We start from the raw sequence: 22,342 nt of genomic DNA, 5'->3' as shown, positions 1-22,342 counted from the left end.
CAATTAATTAACTCAGCATTTGTAGGTGAGTAGCAGAAAGGAGAGAGAGGAGGAACTGACAGCATCAGTCAGACCAGCAGAGCCTCCAGGATCCAGCAGGTGCAGGATACCCAGTGCACAGCCTCGGAGCCAGAGCCAGAAACAGGGCACAAGGTCACCAAAACATAGAAGCACCCGAGGACACAGTCCTTCCACCAAGCCTGCTTGAGTACAGGGCCAGCGGGCAAAGGACTACATGGGGTACTTGAACCTCACCCGCCCAGGTATGCCTGCTCACCTGATGCGGGCTCAGGCACAGCCTCTTCACCACTGTCATCCACCACCTCCTCTGCCAGGCCAGGGGAGTCAGCAATGGCGCAGGCTGAGCCAGGGCTGCTTGGCTGGGAAGCCGAGTCACCCTCGCTGAGTGAACCGCAACGGGCACGCGCTGCTCTGTCCCCTTCAGGATCCCTGTCACGGCGGGCACGGCGGTGCACGCGGGAGTGGAGCACCATCTGGTGGTAGGTGCGGAAGATCTTGCCGCACTCGAAGCACTCAGAGGACTTGCCCTGGCCAGTGGTGGCCGAGGCCCTGCGGTTGGGGCGTGAGGTTGGCCGGGGATCAAGGTGGCCAGAAAGCATGGGGTCCCCAGGTACACTGGCCCTCTTCCTTGGGGGAGCTTGGGTAGCCGGAGCATCCTGTTCACGCTTGCGTTTTTCCTGGCTCACCAGTATATACTCACGCTTGTCTTTGTCAAAGGCTACATCCCCTGCCAGCGCCTCGTCCCAGGTCCCATACTTGAGGTACTCGGCCGGCTCAGCCACCTTACCCCTGGTAGCTAGCTGCCAGGCCTGATAGCTGTTGACGGGGTCCAATTCAGCCACCCGCCGTCCAGCCTGCCCACCGGGGGAAACATCACCAGCCACATATGGTGTCAGGTTCAGGCACTGTAAGAAGAACTGCTTAGTGTCCAGGGGGTCCTCTGAGTCCCCCTCCTCAGCCGGGGCTCGAATCCGGCTGGCTTCAACTTTACGGTGTATGGCGTTATGGGCGTTCAAGCTGTCCAGGTTTGTAAACAGGTTCCCGCACTTTGTGCAGACCTCATAGAGGGACAGGCCAGCGACAATGACTTCCTCCTGCACCACATTGTTGATGGTGGCAATGGGATCCAGCTCACTCTTGGGTCTGTTCTTGTTTCCTGCCTTGGGTCCATGCGCCTTCATATGGTTCTTGAGGAACCAAGGCTCTTTGAATCTCCGGCCGCAGATGTGGCAGCCGTGGTCAAAGGAGCCCCGGTGTTTCTTCATGTGTGCCTTCAGGAACCAGGTCTGGCTGAAGGCCTGGCCACACACCTCGCAGGGAAACTCCCCAGGGCTCAGCTCCGGTTTGCCGTTCTCCACACAGGCCTCGCTGCCATTGGGCACCTGTGCAGTGATGTGGTCCCTCTCGATGTGGCTGAGCAGAGACTCCTCCCGCAGGGTGACATAGCTGCACAGCCTGCACTTGAACGGCTTGTGGGCCTGGTGCACATGCAGCTCCAGGTCCTTCTTGCGCTCAAACCGGCTCTTACAGAAGGAGCATGGCACCGTGGCTTCAGTGTCTTCCTGGGCACTGGCCGCACCCTCCACCTCCTTGCGGCTGCTCCTGAGCAGAATCTTGCTGCCGTCCATAGGCACGGCCCCATTCAGCACGCGGTTGCAGGCAGAGGTGCTCTTAGTAGGGCTGGCACACCCATCCAGGCCCTCAGAGACACGCATCTCACCCAGCTGAGCTTCTCCCGCCTCTGGCTCATGCCCCTGAATCAAAGTCCCTGTCCGGTGGCTGCGGATATGAATCTTGAGGTTACCCTTCTGGGAAGCCCTGTGATCACAGTAGGGACACTTGTAGGGCTTCTCTCCCGTGTGCTTGCGCATGTGCTGTGACAGGGAGCTCTGGAAAGGAAAGCTCTTGCCACAGATGCAGCAGCTGTGGCAGGCAGCCTTGTCCCCATCCACTTCGTGGCTCCTGCCAGCCCTGGGTGGGCTGGGTCCTCTCCTCAGCTCCATCTCAGCCTCTCTGCTGCGATCCATCGGGGCGGTACGAGTGTCCCAGCACAGCCTTGCGTCGTAGGGGCCTGAAGTGTCTTATCTCTCCATTCTTAGAGGGGCTCCTGCTGCCCAGAGGGGAGAGAGGTCCTTGTGATGAGCAGGTGCATGTTCCGTGGTGTGGCAGATGCAGCAAGCACCTGTAACAGAGAGACAGAGACCCCGTCAGTACAGCATCCAGGCAACCGCGTGCACAGCACTGCCTGTGGTCAGTTTCTGCATACTCCACCATGAAAGTCCATCAACCTGAACTAAAGGAAAAGGACGCTCACGGGAGCACAGCCATTTGCCCCTTTAAAGGTCAGTAACTAAAATTAATAGTGCATGCTTGAGTAAGAAACTTCTACCTCACCGCCACCCAAAGAGTACACCTTTAAGAATCCCTACAGAAGCGTGTTTACCGACAAAGGCATAGAGAAAAGAAGGCTTCCACGCAAGAGGATGTAAGGCAACATCCTCAGAGAGACGGAAGACGGGAGGCAGAGTCTGGCTGGATCCAGAGACCACCATCCCTGAGTTTCAGAGGTTAACAGCTGACCGTAGCTAGAAAGTTTTCAGCTGGTTTCAAGGCTGGGGAGGCATGCCCTCTTAGAAACATACAGGGACGCAACACAGAATACTCAAGCAGCTGAGGCCAGGGAGCTAGATCCTCTGTGGCAGCTTGCCTGTCCGGGCTACGTGTACAAGCGCCGGCAACAGAGCGCACAAACCATGCTACCACACTGGCTGACCTGGCCTACACTCTCTCTCCTACATGGACTCCTTGCTCACATGTATTCAGAGGGACCCCAAGCTCCAGCCACAGGACTGAGTCCTGACTCCAGGAAAGATACTTTTGACCACAAGGTCCTGTGGTTTCCCTTCCTGTTTCACTGTGTCCTCAGAGGTCACAGTCAAACCTACCCTAACAGTGCCCAAAAGATAGTGCCCAAGCCTTGCTCAGCCTACACAGCATCATTATGTATGACCAGTCCAACCTTACGTCTATCCACCCACCAGAGAATAACAGACAGGTTCTCCCTGGGTCCTCCCTGGGAGAGAGGGTGACGGAGAGAGAGGAGGGAGGAGGGAAGGAGAGAGACACAGAGAATGAGACAGAGAGAGAATTCACATGTTCAGAACTGTACAAAACACAAAGAAGCTACGTGCCTAGTTTTTGTTTTAGTCTAGCAGTGTGCTCACACCGGTCTTAATCAAACACATAAGGGTCTGTCTCTTCCTAGAGAGCCCAGCTCCTTGTGTGCTCTGGCTATCCCCTGAACCTATTCTCTGCAATGAGCCAGGAAAGAAACGATCAGCCAGCAGGGGGAGCACTGCTCAACACTGGGTATGGCAGGCGTCCTGCAAGCACCCTCTCAGGAACTGCGTATTCTGAGTGCTGCGTGACCACAAACACGCCACAAGGTAGAAATCTGAAAGTGACCTTGAAACACACATGGAGCTGGGGAGAGACCCCAGACCACCCAGGGCTGGCAGGGGCCGTGAGATGGACTGGGACAAGTCTGCCTGCCACAGAACAGCGGCTGCTTCCCTTCCAGAGCCTGCCGTCATAGGACATGCTTAAGCAGGCAGGGGAGAAGCTCCGTACAAGTCTCTAGGAACCTAAATGGACACAGCCAGGCCAGGCTGAGTAGTGCCCTCTACAGGTCTCCAAGAACCTAAATGGTCACATGCGAGCCAAGCTAGACAGCGCCCCCTACAGGTCTCTAGGACCACTGACGGAGCATATGGAGGCCAGGCTAGGCAGCCTCTGCAAGGCAAGCCTTCCTGGCTCTTCCACAGACTGCCCACCAGAGCCAAACAGCAGATACAGAGCCCAGAGATCACTGGCCCCAAGAATACAGCAAAATTATAAACTTCTTGACCATGTCTTAAGGACAAGCCAATTTAAATAATTTTATTAAGATGTTTTATGTGACTGTACAGTTATTTACAAGGATGTAATATAAAAGGCAAATGAGTCCTAGGAAGTACCACCTTTTCCCAGGCATTACTTTAGTATAACCTGAAAGTGCTAAATGAGAAACATATAAAAATATGAATGAAAAGTTATGTACATATAACTTAAAGACAAAATAGGGTATAAAAAATCTTGTACATTTAAAGAATTAGCAATGAATTTTATATATATGGATATATATATTGGATATATATATATCTCCAAAACACAATCTTGGATGTGGACGGACCCAAAGTAACTTCAGACTGCAGTCTAGTAACTTATGTTCATCAATGGTGTCTCATTCCATTCAGCTACCCAAGAGAATTAAAAGCCATGCCAAAGCCTTAGACGAGACTTGGAAAAATAGCCACAGGCAAGCAAGGACCACAGAGGCAACCCACAGGTCACCTGGAGTAAAAGGGAACACTTGAAGCATGAAGACCTGCAGGTGCAGGGTGCAGGTGCAGGGTGCAGGTGCAGGGTGCAGGTGCAGGGTGCAGGTGCAGGTGCAGGTGAAGGTGCAGGTGCAGGGTGCAGGTGCAGGGTGCAGGTGCAGGGTGCAGGTGTGGGTGCAGGGTGCAGGTGCAGGGTGCAGGTGCAGGAGCAGGGTGCAGGTGCAGGGTGCAGGTGCAGGAGCAGGGTGCAGGTGCAGGGTGCAGGTGCAGGTGCAGGTGCAACCACCTGTTCAGCCTCAGCTAGGGGTAATGTGTGAAATCCCACCTCTGTGACTACACTACACAGCTAGCTTTGTCCTCTGCCCCTCCTTTGTTCTGTATCTCACACCCTTGGAACATCTCCTACCTAAGGAAACAACACACAGAGCCATGTGCACCCAGAGGACCTACAAAAAGCACTGTGTGGCTCTGCTCACCCACTGACACATGCCCACCCTCTCCTCCTACTGCCTCAATGCTCAGTCTGACTCCAGCCTTCCCAAACCATCACAATTGGACACCTGTCTCCACCAGCCCAAAGATGGGGTGGAGGAGGAGGTAGCTTCCATTTCCTATCTAGCCATCCTCCAAACGATCTTACAGCTCTACCCAGGACTAGCAGGTCCCAATAGGAAGGGGAAGACACTCACTCAGGGCAGGGCCTCAGTGCCACAGATAGCACTGCCTTGCTCCTCAGTAAGAAGCCCTGAAATAAAGCCCAGGAGACCCCCCAGATGGGACTTCAGAGCACTACTAGCACTGAAAAGAAAAAAAAAAACAGTCATGCAGAAGTGAAGAGTGGTCACAGGCAAGGGCAGTCATTAGCTAAGGAACACCACATGGGGACCTAGCCACTCTGACCAGAGGCTGGGCAATGCTCCTTCTATGCAGGCAGGAGACCAAGGCTTTGTTCCATCACAGATCCTCATGGGGTCACTCAGGGGCCAAACCAATGTATCTCTGTACTCTTCTCTGGCTACAGGTACAAACTGCTATTAATCAGAGGTGTCGATTGCAAAGCTGACCATAAATACTGATTGCAGATACTGATGGCTAACTGAAGCAATCACAGTGGTGTCCAACCAGCCACACAAACTTTATGTCCTTAAAGCCCAAAGCCACAGTGGCTAGGACAGTCTCCAACGATCTACCCATCACATTCTTACCTGATGAGCAATGGTTCACATACATGTGGTGCCCTGTGACTAAGCTGGGTCTAACTAAACAGTCAAGACCATCTGGCTGGCCAGAGCTTCCAGAAAGCACCTCAACCTGCAAGAAACCAGCCTTGTAAAACCAGCAGAGCTAGCCTGCTGCCTAGGCCGGGGCGACTCAGCAGTCCAGAGCTGCACAGGCAGTAGGAGGAGACCCAAAGGGGTGCGCTCTGCTGGTGTCAGGACAGCAGGCTCATGTGACACACTTTGTGGGATTTATAGGATATATACCAATTTTTCCCAAGACTGAAACTCAGAATTAGACAAACAAGGCTCTGATGATTTGTTTTGGCCGTTTGGAATTTTAAAACAGATTTCCAATGGGCTTCTGTTGTGTGCTTAAGTTTCTCTGGAGGTGCAGAGAATGCTTTTTAGAAAGTGCTATGCATAATTTCTAGTGTATTTCACTTTATAAAAGCCGGAGAATCAATCTTAAAGGTAAGGCGACATAGAATATTAACCTAGGTTAATGCATATGATTGGAGATGAAGAGAATACCAAGAAAGAGAAAAGACAGGAAGGAAACCATATAGCTGAACTGTGAGGTAATTCCATAGACACAGCACAAGGCCAGCCCAGGCCAGACAGCACCAAGGTGTCACACACAAACAGCTTCCTCTGACCCTTTACCACCTGGACGATGACTCTCCCTGGACCTGAAATCACTAGGATGTAACACCCCAGACAGAGGGCTTTTCCTGTTCCCTGGTCACCCAAGGGACTCAGCCAGGCAGAGTGACAGCCAGGTATCACACTCCATAGACTGGGACCATAGCAAACACACATCCTTTCGATGAGAAGCCCTCCACCCCACAGCACAGACACGTCACTACCCACTCGTACTCGCACTGAGCTTCAACCACAGGTAGACCTGGGGTCACTCTGAGGCTGGGAGGAATAAGCACCCCAAAATGAAACTCCAGCTGCTCGTGGGAAGGCAGTGCACTCCAACTGAGCTACAGGCCACTTACAGAACAACGTGAGAGTCCCAGCACCCCATGACTGATCGGGTCCTTCCCAAGTGTCTGCCTAGAGTAACCATGAGAACAGGCTGAGCACAGCTCTCAGCTCCCCAGGGCACAGAGCATGCTGGGAAAGGCAGGAACTGAGCAAGGGAAGGTGAGCAGAGGGTGCTCCATGGTTAAAGGTGAGGCAAACCCCAAGCCCCAGTTACAAATAAAACAGCATGCTGGCCATGTGCCAGCTGGACCAAGAGATGCTTCCAGAAGGAGTGGTGCCCCACCTGCAAGAACTGCCAAGCTCCCATGAGGGAACTGCATTGGGGATTACAACCAGAGTGGCTGGACTCTGAGCATCAGGGCAATCCCATGACCCTTTTTTTTGTTTGTTTGTTTTGGTTTTGGGTTTTGGGTTTTTTTTTGTTGTTGTTGTTTGGTGGTTTTTTTTTTTTTTTTTTTTTTTTTTTTTTTTTTTTTTTTTTTTCGAGACAGGGTTTCTCTCTATAGCCCTGGCTGTCCTGGAACTCACTTTTTGTAGACCAGGCTGGCCTCGAACTCAGAAATCCGCCTGCCTCTGTCTCCCAAGTACTGGGATTAAAGGTATGAGCCACCACGCCCAGATGACTCTTTTTTTTTAATCACAAGTATAGTCTTCCATGATAGTATGCACCTCCACAGCTATCTCTGAACCCCACCACCAACCAAAAACCGTCCCAGAGTATGGTGCAGCGTTATCTAGGAAATCGCCTCCAGGCAAGGCATAGTACACAGTCCTCCCCTACCCCCGGGTACAGTGCCACCAACCTCATGGAGAGGTCCAGCTGTCACAGGCCTCTCCAGCTCTTACCATGAGCCCAGAACATCTTAACTCAGTCTATGAGGAAGAAGCTGACCCCTGCTGTGCCTGTGCCCTGCAGCCCTGTACCCTGCACCTCGTCCCTGAATACCTCCAGGACTCAAGCTCCCAGGAGTGAAACCATCCTACCCCACCCCTGTACAGCCTTCCTGACACACCTCAGCCACTGACACCGAGATACACGGTAGTGCTTGACAACAGGATGTGACAGACATCAGACCACCTGGACCAACACCCAGTTCTGCCTTTCACTCAGATCATCGTCTGACCCTAGAAGCGTAACTCCACCCTCTCTCGCCCTCTCCCTGTTCCTCCATCTTCAAACTGCTGTGGTGGTGATGCTATAAGCCCTGCACGGCTTCCGTCATGAGTTGGATTTAAACTCACAGGAGCTGCATGGTTCAGCACTCAGGACAGATGCTCAGTGTCTCAGAGGTGTTCGGTGATTTCCAATGAGTGAAGACGATGTGAACGAAGTGGCCAGACACCCGCTCACTGACGTCAGCAGCATCTGGCTCCACCAACTCAAAGGGACAAAAGAGCAGCTTGGGACAGTCCTGAGATGCAGCTAATGACCACTGCATTCCCGGGGCCTTTTAACTTGCCCCTGACCAGGTTACACAGCACAGTTAAAAAGCCCTCACCCAGGGTCATGAACACCACAATGCATAGCTAACACATTCATTCGGCATCAGGACACTGTAAAACCCTACTTTCCGATGGACTCCATATCGAGTGGCACTTGAGGAGCACTGCTGGGCCATTCATACTTGTAGGTAAAATGTGTGATGAACTATTTCAAGGCACTCTACAGACTCACCCAACGCTCAGGGCGCTGGACCTGGTGGGAGGTGTGTGCCCTGTTATTCTTCCTGTTTGCACTGGGAATTTATCACAAAGACACTGCATGCTTCGAATGCTACTCCAGCAAGAAGCACACAGGAAAGCAGAGACACTCCTGGAACCTGCACCAGTCCTTTAGTGGCCCCTTAGTCACCGTCCTCCCCCCCACCCCCACATACACACACACACACACACACACACACACGAGCTCAGGGAAGCTGGGACTCAGCAATACAGTTTGGGGATTACCTTCCCTAACTCTCAACACTTAGGGTCTGCTCAACTGAACAGTGGTTTCTCAGTTTTGAGGAGGGGGTGCTCTAAGACCTAAGAAGTCTCCCCTCCTCCACCTCTAGGCACAAAGCCCTCCCCACACAGAGGGGCAGAACAAGGAAACGGGGTTCACCAAGAGCCCCTGAAGCTTTCTCTGACATCTGAAACAATACTTTTCTGACTAGCTGAGTGCAGCCTTGTGCTGGTTTGTACGGACATTCTGACGTGAACTTCATGACAGACAGTCCAGCTGAGCTCTCTGCCTGCCAATGGAACCAATATAGAACCAAGGCTGCATGGTTTCCCTGTCTTCCCCAAAACTAGCAACGTTGACTCTATCAGAACGTCATCCTAAGAAAGGAATGAGAGAGCGAATTTTCAGATGTGTTCTGATATCCACTCATTTCCTGAGCAGCCCTGCTCCTGATGTGATGTCTCTCTGAATGGGAGCCATGGGAGAAGGAGAAACGAAGGCTTGGAGGGGGGAAACCAAAAGCCAGGGATCCCCCACATATCTGCTGGGGGAGGGGAACAAGGACTCCACCTCACCTGCTGAGGGAGGGGGAACTGAGATGCCCTCTGACCTGCTTGAGTGGTAGGGTGAAGACTCCATCTGACCTGCTGGGAGGTGGGGGGAGGGAACCAGGATCCATCTGACCTGCTCGGGAAAGGACAGAGCCACCACTGCTTCTGACAGTGGTGTCAGATGTCTGCTGCCTTCAAAGCTCTGACTGGTCCAGGGATTGCTCAGTTCCGACTCACTCATTAACTCTGTTTAGTTTTACACTGCTCTGGCTTCCCTAAGACCAGGTGGCTTGTCTGTGTCTATGCCGTTTTGAAGCCTCTTCCAGACAGAAATGGGTTTGTAAAGGAGCCTGGTGGCTGCTAGTGTTAGAGGCCTTCTGTGGGAATGTGACTATGTGTTCCCTCCTCTGTGAACAGAGGGAAAGGACCAGGAACATGGCCTACTGGGGGTCAGGAGGCCCAGAGGGCCAGGGCACTGTCCCACCAGCTCAAGCTAGAAAGCAGGCTAAAGAACAAGCCTGTCTACAGAGGCAGAGGCACAGAGTCCCTGGGACACAAATCACACAGAAGCAGGGGCTCTGCTCTGCTCAGCGTGACGTGGGCAGGAGCTGCAGTGGGTGCAGGGCCCAGCACACCCCACAGGCTATGTGGGAGCTGCCGGTCTGGACTGCAGGACACTGTGAGCTTGTTCTCCTGGAGACAATGGAAGGGCCTCGCAAGGCACACTGCAGAATTATGAGCCATGAATTAAAATACATCATTAACATCTTGGGCAAGCTTATCTGACTTCTGTAGACAAAACACATATTATCTGAACAAATGGGGGATGCCCTAACAACAATGAAGAGGCCCTCTCCTCACAAGCCACTCTGCCCAGGATGGACAACTGTGGCTCAGTGTCCCCAGACCAGGGTCCCTTGGAGGTCCATGAAGGAATACATTCACTGCTGTGGAGTGTGCAAGCCACAGGGCTGGGCCTGCCGTCTCCTGTGTCCTCAGACCATCAAGAATCCTTTCCACTCCAACAGCAAGACCTGAATGGATGCACTGCTTTCCTGAGAGCCCTCCTCCACTCACAGGAGACAAGACACAGACCCACAGCCAACTGCAGAAAGGGGCAGTGCCCTGGGCAACCCTGGCCTGGAAGCATCAGAGAAAAGGAGCCACGGTGTTTCTGAAAGTGGGTTCAGCCATGCTTCCCTTGGAAAGGGAGGCAGAGGGATGAAGAAGGCAGAATTCAGTTGTCTTAAACAAGATCTCCCTTTAAATTCTAGCAAGCCCCACATAAACTGATGTGAGTACCGTCACATCAGCACCCAGACACGGGGAAGCATCCACACGACTTTCTAGGAAACTGTGGTCTTTCCAGCAAGCCCTTTCTTTCTGCACCTCAGGCTGAGCAGTGGACACCACATGCAATCACAGGAAAACATTCATGGTCTAAGTGGGACTCTATCTTCCAAAGTAAACAAAGTCAGAACAAGGGAGTGCAAGGCAAGAAACCTCTGTGCCTTTTCCCTTAACATGAAAACATGCTCTCAGCCTAGGAACCAAGGTTACACTCAGAGAAGCTCAAAAGTGAATGAAGATGGGCGCTTCCTTCCCTAGTTATTAACTACCTACTGGGACAGTAACAGACTTGAATCCAATACAGGGTTGGGGTTTTGAGTCAAAGTGCAAGAGCATCCATTATGTGTACCTACCTGCCTGTTCCTGCCCTGAAATGAAAGCCTTCCTGCGAGTGCTGGCTCACTATTTACTATTTTCTGAGTCTTCTATCAGTGACTTGTCACCAGGAAAGTAAACATGACAAAGCTAACACAATCAGTCCGGGAGGCGCCAGCCTGCTCCGTGGGGCTCTCCAGATAAGCGCATGTGTGTCTGCCCCTCCAAGACCATTCAGAGACGGGCTAGGGCTTGACAGTAGACCCAGATTCCTGAAGCAGCTCCCAGCTTTTAAAGGTTTCCATGAAGAGCCCCACTTCCAGGCTCAGAGAAACCACCCTCCCACATCTGGGCAGTCTGGATGGAGTCTGCTGTTGCAAAGGACGGTTCAACAGTGTCCCTAAGATCGTTGGGCTCCCCTGCTATTGTGACACCAGTCGGTAGGTCAGATGCAGGCATCCCCCCCCTCCCCTCCCATCACCATGAAGACCAAGATTGCAAATAGCTCAGAAATGCAGAAAACTGAAGGGGTGTGACACCAGAAAAAAAAAACCTGAAAATTCATAAATCTCTACTTTCAAAATCTATGTTGAATTAGGAAGCCTTCACTGAACTTCAGGAACAGCCCAGGTTAACCAAGAGCCAAGAGCTCTCACAGAGCCTGACTCACAACAGAACCCTCCCCACCCTGGTGTGTAAAATAAACATTTTTTTCAAATTCTTTGAGAAATTGACAGCATTAAAAACAACCAGCCTCAGAGAAAAACACCTTTCCTATCAGTCCTGATTCTCCAAAGAACTATGTCAGTCACCCCAAGCAACAGAAACTTGCCTGACTCCAAGCTCTGCCCTAGTTCCAGTCTCTCACCTAACACCCAGCCCTCTCCCCGTGAAAAACACAAGCTGCAGTGGCTGATACGATCGGGCTGACGTTATCTCTGTCCTCTGCTTTTTTGTGAAACAGCATCCAAGTCACCAGCACGTTACTGAGAGGACCACTGAAGCACAGAGCAGATAACTGTCCCCAGCAAGGTGCTGGGCTGTTAACCATCACCTAGGAGGCAGGCCAGTGCACACAAGACAGCCCCAAATCCCTTCATCGCCCATTTCTCAGGAGAGAAATAAACCCCCAAACCCCCCAGTAACCAGTTTACTAAAATCTCAGTAAGAGCTTACACATCTGATGCAAACAACGCTCTGAACTGAGAACATTTGTAGAACAGGCGAAAAGTGCACTTTACCAGGTCTTAAGCTCTTGTTTGCTATTATACAAACACCAACCAATATACCCTGAAGTCACAAAAGGACCGATCTCTCAAAATGCTTAACTATACACCTATTGTAAATACTACACCCATTTAAATATTCCGGATTGGTATCTGCCAAGAGTGGCAATAACATGACCCAGTTCACTAACATGCACTGCCCTTCTGCAAAGCAGCCAGAGCCCTACTAGAGGAAGATCCATCAGAGAATGTTTACAAAGACTCATTCCTAAGGAGAACATGATGTCACATTTTGTGGGGTTTACCCTGCTTTCCCTGTCTAAAAATACACCTTCATATGTGTTTACTGGCACGCTGCAGCAAGTTCTAGCTCCGAGGATGAAAGCCACCTAGACTTTGCTTGTCACAAACCAAAAGACTCAGCACCTTGAACGTCCCTCGCTGTGTGGCTCTGTTGTTGTTGTGTTCTCATGACCTGCAAAGATAAGCGTGTGCTCGTGGAAGGCACCTCCCCAGCTTCAGCTCCTTGGTAAAGTAAATGTAAGACTAGAAACTATGGTTTTAGATTTCAGGTGCTGAGCTCCGCTCTGCAGCCATTAAATGACATACTTTCATATGACTCAGCAGGACCTGACATATGGAAGGTTAGATATTGTATCTTAACTGGCTCATGCCAATCACACCAGTTGCTTGTGAGCATTTCCCAAGAATCCAAAGACCATGTCACCCTAGCCATGTGACTGTATAAGGACAGTTCCTTCACCATGACAAGGTCAGGACTGCTGTGAGTATATGTCATTTAATGTTGCACACACCTACTGTATGATATCATCCAATGGTGTACACATCTACTGTATGATGCCATTTAATGGTGCACACACCCACTGACACCACCATTCCCCTCACTCTTTTCCTTCACCCACCCCACCCGTGTACACAGAAACCCATGCAGGCCTGGATTCCTCTTGTCTAGTCTGTCCAATGCAAATGTTGTGAGCAGATGTGCAAGGTGCTGCTGGGATACAGGCAGAGATTAATCACATGCATCCTACATCCAGCAAGGTGGGGCCCGAGGGTGGGGCTACCCGGCCTCTGCCACACTCAACAGGCAGCTGATAGGAGAGGACGTGGGAGCTGAAGACTCGGGAGGCCATGCCTGTTCGCAGTCATGATTCTGCGTGGTTCATGAATATCACTTACATGGGGATTTTATGAAAACAAACATAACTAGTAACAGGAAGTCATCCGAGCTCACCAGTGAACAAGGCCACTTGTCTATGAGAGAGATGATTTGCGTATGTCATCTCTGTAGACAACGGGCACTGAAAACTATAAGACCCCAGCTCCCAGTGTCTCTGAAGTAAGTATCGATACGAGCTGCCACACATGATTCTGTAATAAACTGGAAGCACCAAGAGGACAGTCACCTCTGCCTGGACACTCTCAACCCTGCCTGAGCTCCCAGGAGAATGCGCAGGCCTGTCTCCAGGAGGCTGAGCCAGTCCGATCTGTAAAGAGATGCTCAAACACAGAGCACACTTAGGTGGCTCTACAGCAAGGCTTCCTGCCCAGTACTCCACAGTGCATTTCCAGGATTCTATCAGCACCTGGTGGAGTTTAAACTGCCACCACACATCTGTACATGAACGAACCAAGAGACGCTCGATTCACTGTATAGTCTGGGGATGTGAGTTCAGTGTCTAACACTGGTGCTCTGTCAAGCCCCTCATGCCCAAACATAGCAAGGCACAGGGTTTTTGTTGTTGTTGTTGTTGTTTGTTTGTTTGTTTGTTTGTTTTCCCCAATTTTTTTGTTAGGTATTTTCTTCATTTACATTTCAAATGCTATCCTGAAAGTCCCCTATACCCTCCTCCCTTCCTGCTCCCCTACCCACCCACTCCCACTTCTTGGCCCTGGTGTTTCCCCTGTACTGGGGCATATAAAGTTTACAAGACCAAGGGGCCTCTCTTCCCAATAATGGCTGACTAGGCCATCTTCTGATACATATGCAGCTAGAGACACGAGCTCCGAGGGGTACTGGTTAATTCATATTGTTGTTCTACCTATAGGGTTGCAGACCCCTTCAGCTCCTTGAGGCACAGGTTTTTGTTTCCTGTTTTATTTCCTGCTGGGTTTATTTTGTTTTGCAAAAATCACTTTGCTGCACTAAGCCTGAGTCTATCAGAGAGTGAAGCGGGCTTGGTCCTGCCGGCTGTCTACCATAGGGAAAGCACAGAAAGGGAAGCCACAGGTCTCCAGCTGTGGATCAAAGTGACAGAACGCCAGAGTGGGCAGTCTATAAGTGTGAACACACACATCAGACAAAGGTCTACAAGAACCCTTCATGTGAGCCGGCATGTCACTGCGCATATACATCACAGAGAATAGAACATGGCTCTGGTGTACAAGAATCTCCCCTCTACAAAGTTCTTGACAGGAAACTGCATTCCTCATTCTCTCCTCCCTCACTGGACATCTCCACCTCAGGTGAGCAAACCACATGCTCACACGGTCAGGTTAGTTTCCTAAATCAACGCTCAGATCTCGCAAGGGAAACTGCAGACAAATTAAGACTGTGTCTTTCAAAAGCAGAACCAAGGGCTAAGGACATGGTTAGGTCAGCAAAGGGCTTGCCACACAAGCATGAGGACCCGAGTTCAGACTGCCAGCATCCCTGTGAACAATGCTGGGCTTGGTAGTGTGCATCTATAGTCCCAGTGGGCAGATAGAGACAGGAGGATGACTGGATCTTGCTGAACACAGAGCCTGGCCAGATTGGTGAGCTCTAGTGTTACAACAGACCTATTTCCAAAAAACAAGATAAAGAACAATGGAAAAGACATCAAAATTAGCCTCTGGCCTCATGGGCTCACATATGTGAGCAAGCACACACACATGCAGAGAGACAGAGACAGACAGACAGACAAACAGACAGACAGACATCCTTTCCCAAAACACAATCCAAAGTTGGAATCTAGAAAAGTTGTCTCCATACTTCAAACTGGCTTCCCAGGCACACACTGGGAAGCCACCAGTTCCCTCGACAGCTTGCCGGTCCTCACTGCATCCATGCCACAAACACTCTCATGTGCACAGGCTAAATGTGTGAAGGTCAAGGCCCTCCCAATGTAAGTGCCACTAGCAGCTGCTCTTGCTGAAGTACCAAGTCCTTAGAGAAAAGCCACCCTGAAAAGAGACCTTTCAAACAGCAAGCTAAGGGGCAAGCTGCTTCTTGTGTGGGGCTCTTACCAAGGGAGGTCCATAGGGAACTACCCCCCCCCCAGAATAACCCAGAAGGGAGCAGGGCCTAGTACCCCAGAGAACAGAGACTGGAGACCCATCAACAGCCCATCAAAGCAGCATTGTGAAGAAAGGCTGTGAACATGTAACTGGGTACACATGCTCCTGCCAGTGGACAGACATGTGAAGCCACAGAACATGTTTGCGGGCATCTATAGCACTGTCTGCATTTCAAGGGTGCACATGTCACATGTTGGTGTGTGAGAATAACCTAAGCATGTCACACGAAGGTAAAAAGACTTTCATTCCCGAGAGTGGATCTGCTCAGCAGCTCCTGTGTTGTGGCCTTCGGATGATGCTGGTACATCCTAACACCCTCCCAAGCTGCTGCCTCTGGTCCCGATTCTGAGATGGTCAGTTCTGTCCCTCAATAGATAGCTCTGAATGTGCTCTGGCTTCACCTCTGTGACAGTAGATACACTGCTTTCCTGAGCATGGCTAGGCTCTCACCCAGAGTCCAAATTTCCCTGAGAGCTTCTCTTCCCTTCCCAGAAAGAGATTCAGGCCACCAGGAGGGAGTAGGGGGCCTTCACTGTAGCCAGGGCAGCCCTGCTGTTGCTCAACCCAATGTGTGGATTCTTAGCAAGCATGGTCAATGTGCATACACAGTTTTACTCGGATGGGTAAAATTTCCTCACAATCGGCAAAACATGTTCAGAACAAACTACCTTCTCCTGTCCTGAGGAACCTTCTGTCAAGTGGACCAGCAGCCATGTTTTTGTGGTACACACTGCAAAGAGCTGCGGCCCTTCTAAGGGGCCTCCACGGCACTTACACACAAGAGAAAATGGGAATCAGAATGGTAAGCAAGGATTTTTCTTGGATAGCAATGGTTCCCATTACGATTTTGAATGGTCCAGGGGTCAGCTGCAGCCCTGAGACAGACTTTACGATAGAGGTGAGCCTCCCAATAGCACACACCAGCAACAGGTAACAAAGTCAGCCAACGGAAGGCGGAATGAGCTGTCAGCATGCACTGGGTGGGTCTCTTCTGCAGTGACTTTAGGGAAATTCTGCAGAAGGTTCTCGCTGCCCACACCCATCCCCATGTCCAAATCTCTGCAACCTCATCATTCCACCACTGCTGACGCAATGGAGGAAGCCAAGAACACAATCGCTCACAAATGAACACCGCATCTGCGACACCCTATGCTAAGCTTGCAGTGTGAATTGACCCAACCGTTCTCGTGCCTATAGAACCCAGCAAGAGGCTAAACACACCATGTTTCCAGAAGTGAAACTCCACCTTACTGCTGTCACCAACTGTGCCCAGGACTCCACACACAACACAAGGACCTTGTCTGCTGGGGTTTGAGCCTAGTTTACATGACAACACTCAGAGTGGACAGCCTAGAAGTGTCCCTTGGGGCTGTGTCTGGGCCCCACAAATGGACGTGATCTGAATCTACTCAATCACCACTCTGATCATCAACCAAGCAAGCTACAGCCACACAGCTTACAGACCTCAGACTCACACAGTAGAAGCAGGAGACCATGGGTCAGCTGGCACAGGAGCTCAAGTATAAATCAGGACAAAGTTACAGCTACCTTCTCCCGCATCCTTCTCTCGTCTGGGAGGGCCCTATGGCTTATGAAAGGAAAGTAGACACCTGGCCTAATATTACCAAGGGCTAAGGGTCTGGGGCCGGTGTGGCTGAGGACCACTGACAGGAGTCCATCACTGAAAGGGGTTCCTGTCCCCCACGGCAGAACCCATGCTGTATCACTGTGGAATCCTCTCCTTTAAAGTAAGCGATGGGGTGATCCGAGACACACCAAACAAGATTCCTTAATCCTACACTGGCAAATGCCCCAGGGACTCCATGACCAAGGCAGCCAGGAGTTTGTCTGTAGCAACACAACCGCCATTAGTGGCACCTTCTTTTCATGTAACTGGGGATTATGACAGTTTCCCCTAGTCACAGAGTACCAAAGAGACTGCAGAGGTCAGAAGCTGGTGTGTGTGAGAGCCAGGAGGGCTGCGCAGACCATTCAGATGCCCATCTTAATGAGGTCTGTGACGGGAAGGAGAGCCTGGTGGGGAGGCCTGGTCACCTACAATGTCTTTACTTGACATGAACTTACTTGTAGGACAAGGAACATTTTGCATGAGCAAAATTCAAAAGCAACATGAGAAAACAGACCCCAAAGCTTACAGCCCTGGTCCACGTGGGCTACCAGCCAATGCCAGCACTCCCTTGCAGCCCATGATTCAGCAGCAGCCCAAGTACTCAAAGTCCACTACAGAGGACAGAGGCAAGTCGTCACCTGCAGGTCACCATGAGATCCAACAGGCATTTCCACAGAATCTAATGGAGGCTGTGGAGCTCCACCCCGGACAGGGTCTAAACCAGGCCAAGGACCCTCCTTCCTCCCTCTGCATACCACCTGAACCTCCACCCCACCCCCCAAAAGCAGCATCTAAAATACACAAGAGACGATAGCCAGTACCATGTGTCACGAGCTGGTTTAAACACAAGGCTGGGCTAGGCTTCGGTCACAGAAAGCCTGTGACACCCTGCGCATCCCAACTCAGGCCTGTCAAAATAAACACACATCTGCACCCCTGTCAGCCCACACATCACCCTGAAAATAATTATGACCCTCCAACTCAATTCTTCACAGAGTTAGAAAGAGCAAACTGAAAATTCATCTGGAATAACAAAAACCCAGGATAGCAAAAACTCGGCTCAACATTAAAAGAGCACTGGTGGAATCACCATCCCTGACCTCAAGCTGTACCACAGAGCAACTGTGATAAAAAAAAAATGCATGGCACTGGTACAGTGACAGGGAGGTAGATCAATGGAATAGAATTGAAGACCCAGAAATGAACCTACATACCTATGTAAACTTGATCTTTGACAAGGGAGCTAAAACCATCCAGTGGAAAAAAGACAGCATTTTCAACAAATGATGCTGATTCAACTGGCGGTTAGAATGTAGAAGAATGCGAATCGATCCATTCTCATCTCCTTGTACAACGCTCAAGTCCAAGTGGATCAAGGACCTCCACATAAAACCAGATACACTGAAACTAATAGAAGAGAAAGTGGGGAAGAGTCTCGAACACATGGGCACAGGGGAAATTTTCCTGAGCAGAACACCAATGGCCTACGCTCTAAGATCAAGAATCGACAAATGGGACCTCATTAAATTGCAAAGCTTCTGTAAGGCAAGGGACACTGTCAATAGAACAAAATGGCAACCAACAGATTGGGAAAAGATCTTTACCAATCCTACACCTGATACAGGGCTAACATCCAATATATACAAAGAACTCAAGAAGTTAGACTCTAGAAAACCAAAGAGCTAACAGAGCTAAACTAAGAATTTTCAACTGAGGAATACCGAAGGGCTGAGAAGCACCTACAGAAATATTCAACGTCCTTAGTCATCAAGGAAATGCAAATCAAAACAACCCTGAGATTCTACCTCACACCAGTTAGAATGGCTAAGATCAAAAATTCAGGTGACAGCAGATGCTGGTGAGAATGTGGAGAAAGAGGAACACTCCTCCATTGCTGGTGGGATTGCAAGCTTGTACAACCACTCTGGAAATCAGTTTGGCGGTTCCTCAGAAAATTGGACATAGTATTACCTGAGGACCCAGCTATACCACTATTGGGCATATACCCAGAAGATGTTCCAACTGGTAAGAAGGACACATGCTCTACTATGTTCATAGCAGCCTTATTTATAATAGCCAGAAGCTAGAAACAACCCAGATGTCCCTCAACAGAGGAATGGATATAGAAAATCTACATTTACACAATGGAGATCACGCATATAAAAGTCTCCCGCAGTTTTGATCTCTGGGATATAAAAACAAGGCAGCAGCCTTGCTGAGCATCCATGTGTAGGGCAGCCTAGCAGGACTGGCTCCACATAGGCTCAACAAGGAGACAAAAGCCCCTTCAACATCCTTGTCTAACGAGATTCCAAGCGCCTCTGGGGAAGGAAGGGCACCTCCATTCCTCACAGGGTTACCCTGGTCATTACTAAACGCCACAGGCAGCCGCTCAGCAGCAAAGGAAGCTGGGATGCTGGAGATGAGCTACCCAGGGGCCCTGAATACTTGCCACCCAACACAGATGGAGACAGGACAGGGAAGCCTCTCACAGTCCTGCCCTGTAATACTGTCCGTTATCTGTGTGGCCTGGTCATCTCAGCAGCGCTGCGGCCTTTCTTACAGATGCAAGCATGCAAGTTAAGCACACTGCTTTCCTGTTTTCTTTTAAATCCATCTTCAGGTGCAAAATAACGGCACGTACCTTTCCCTCTTTCAGCTGACAGTACAATTCACGAAGGGATGAGGAACACAAACCATGACCTCTAACCTCTACCCACGAGTTTACAAGCTTGGTCACACGGGCAGCCTCACACACTGGTACAATCCACCCAAGCACAGAGGCTCCTTGTGAGACTGCCCCGGATCTACATGCCAGTCAGAGCTGCCTGGCTGCATACCCCAGTTCCCTACAGAGGTACCCTAGGATACCCAAGGTACCCTAGACACCCTAGTATCCAATGGACCATAAAGGTCAAGAAACTGGCAATGTCTATTTTCTCTACAACAAAATGTGTGTACAGTATTTGTCTAAAAATCACAGATATTTGATTTGATGAAGGTGATGCCCTTCATCATTTGTGGCCTGTACAGACTATAATCTCTGAGATAAACCACTCAACTCAAGTAGAGAAGAGAATTCAGTCTATGAAGTGCCTACCTCATAAACATAGATGCCCCAATCTGACCCCAAGAACCCACATGGTGGTACAAGTGCCAGGAAGGTGTAGGTAAGGATACTTGAGGCTTGCTAGCCAGACAGCCTCACCAAATCACTAAGCCTCAGGCCAGTGGGAGACCCTATCAAAAAAAGCAATGTGCACAGATATAGGCACACATGTGTGCACACGTGCTTGCACACAGACACACTCACACACACCTCAACTGCAGGGGTACAGATAAAGATGTCCATCCATGTAACCATTCACTTCCCAGCTTGGTCCTCAAGGAGCCTCTGTGAGGGCTCTACACATCACCCTCACTCACACATATCTATATCCTAGTGTGCAAAGATGCTGAGCCTCCCAGGGATAGTTGTGTGTGAACAACAAGGGCCAGGGGGCCAGCACTGCAGAAGAGGCCTAGCACCCTCTCCTCATTAGCATCAAGCTCACTCCAGAGTATTCTGTTTGTTCTCATGAAGTCAGAAGCCCCCCACCCACCCAGCCACCCCTGCCATTCAGTCCTGAATGCCTGAACACCGCCAGTGGGGTGGAACCCAGGCGTGCTAACCTCTGCTGCCTGGCAGAAACTTTCTGCCTTCTCCCAGCAAAATGTAAAATTAGCAAACTGACAGAAGGGTGAGGTCACCAGGCCAAAATTACACCCAAACCACTGCTTCTTAAGAATGCACTGCCCTGCTCCTCACGCATAGGGCTGGAAAAACCATGGCTCCATCTTTATTCTTATAAGGTGGAGACTTTTCTTCTTCTTCTTCTTCTTCTTCTTCTTCTTCTTCTTCTTCTTCTTCTTCTTCTTCTTCTTCTTCTTTTTCTTCTTCCTCCTCCTCCCCCCCCTCCTTCTCTTCCTCCTCTTCTTTTTGTTTTTTTTTTTTTTTTTTTTTTTCGAGACAGGGTTTCTCTATCTAGCCCTGGCTGTCCTGGAACTCACTTTATAGACCAGGCTGGCCTCGAACTCAGAAATCTGCCTGCCTCTGCCTCCCAAGTGCTGGGATTAAAGGCGTGTGCCACCGCTGCCCAGCTTTTAAGGCTTCTTAAAGCAGGCCTCTGTGGAGCCTGGTGAGTATGCAGGCTGCTAGACAGACCCTATCTAAAAAGTACACTCAGAACTCTCAACCACATTCTTGCTTTTCTAGTCTGAATAACCAAAAGGCTGCTAACAGTCTCCACTACTGACTGGCGGTCGGGTGCCTTCTCTCAATGGAAAAAAATGGGAAAGCCTTGGGCTTGTTCAAAGAAAGGCTCATGTTCAAAGGACCCATGGCAACGTTGGTCTTCTTTCTAGAATCTTCAACATTTCAGAAAATATAATGCAATGTTGGTATTAAACAGAAACTTCATTTTCTAATCTTCTTCCATTGGACCGCTCTAAAGCCTAGAAGTTAAGCCACTGTCCTGGAAATCAGGCACAGCTACCTCACCAAAGGGCTGTCACCAAATATTCACAACTGTGTTAAAGGCAGACACTGAGTTGTACATTTATCACAACAAAAATACAAAATAAAGGCTTTAAACACTTGAGCTCATATAAAATCCTATTATATGTCCTTTCCGCCCCACCCCACCCCCGGGATCTACAGCATAACACATGGAATTTGCAAGGTATCACCGAGTAAATAGTGGGTTTTTAAGTAATCACTACTTCTCAAGGTTCATTTTCTTTTTAACTATGCTTGGGGTGCACTTGAATACAGGCACACATGGAAGCCAAGAGGCTGTCAGGTCGCTGGAAGCTGGAGTTACAGATGCTGGTGAGCCACCTGATATGGGTCCTGGGATCTAAACTCCCCTGGAAGAGCAGCAAGCATTCTTAACCACTGAGCAACGTCCCCAGCCGCACTGCATCTGATTCCTGTGAACATCCAACTACCATCCACCATCCTTGGCTGAAAGCATCTAAGTTCCTACAGTTAGAAGCCAGGGCATCTTATCTGAGATTCTGTGCCTACACCAGGTTGATTTTGTAAGCTAAATAAAACTGACAATACTTTCATATCCTTTCCCCCTCCACATACTTTCTCTGACGGTTTCTGTGCTAGCTACCTAATCAGAAAGCACCTTCCAACTGGCAGCGGTCTTCACACGAAATAAGAATAGGCAAAAATGCTATGGAAACACTGCAGGGCAGCTGTGGGGTACACAGCACAGACACTGCAGGGCAGCAGTGGGGTACACAGCACAGACACTGCAGGGCAGCAGTGGGGTACACAGCACAGGCACTGCAGGGCAGCTGTGGGGTACACAGCACAGACACTGCAGGGCAGCTGTGGGGTACACAGCACAGGCACTGCAG

General features: G+C 50.2%; 1 protein-coding gene across 6 annotated transcripts in view; it reads right to left on the bottom strand.

The window, feature by feature from the left end:
- The window catches only part of Znf516 (zinc finger protein 516), an 89,773-nt gene that overhangs the window by 43,733 nt on the left and 23,698 nt on the right, over positions 1–22,342 (bottom strand). For all 6 annotated transcript variants that reach the window (XM_029471882.1, XM_029471883.1, XM_021150987.2 and 3 more), the window contains exon 2: positions 278–2,203. In XM_029471882.1, the coding sequence (XP_029327742.1) occupies positions 278–2,048 (1,771 nt within the window). In that variant the 5' untranslated portion in view covers positions 2,049–2,203. The remainder of the gene's footprint in view (positions 1–277; positions 2,204–22,342) is intronic.

Source organism: Mus caroli, chromosome 18, assembly GCF_900094665.2.
Source record: "Mus caroli chromosome 18, CAROLI_EIJ_v1.1, whole genome shotgun sequence".
NCBI classification, from domain to species: Eukaryota; Metazoa; Chordata; class Mammalia; order Rodentia; family Muridae; genus Mus; species Mus caroli.
This window is presented reverse-complemented; position numbering and strand designations above follow the sequence as displayed.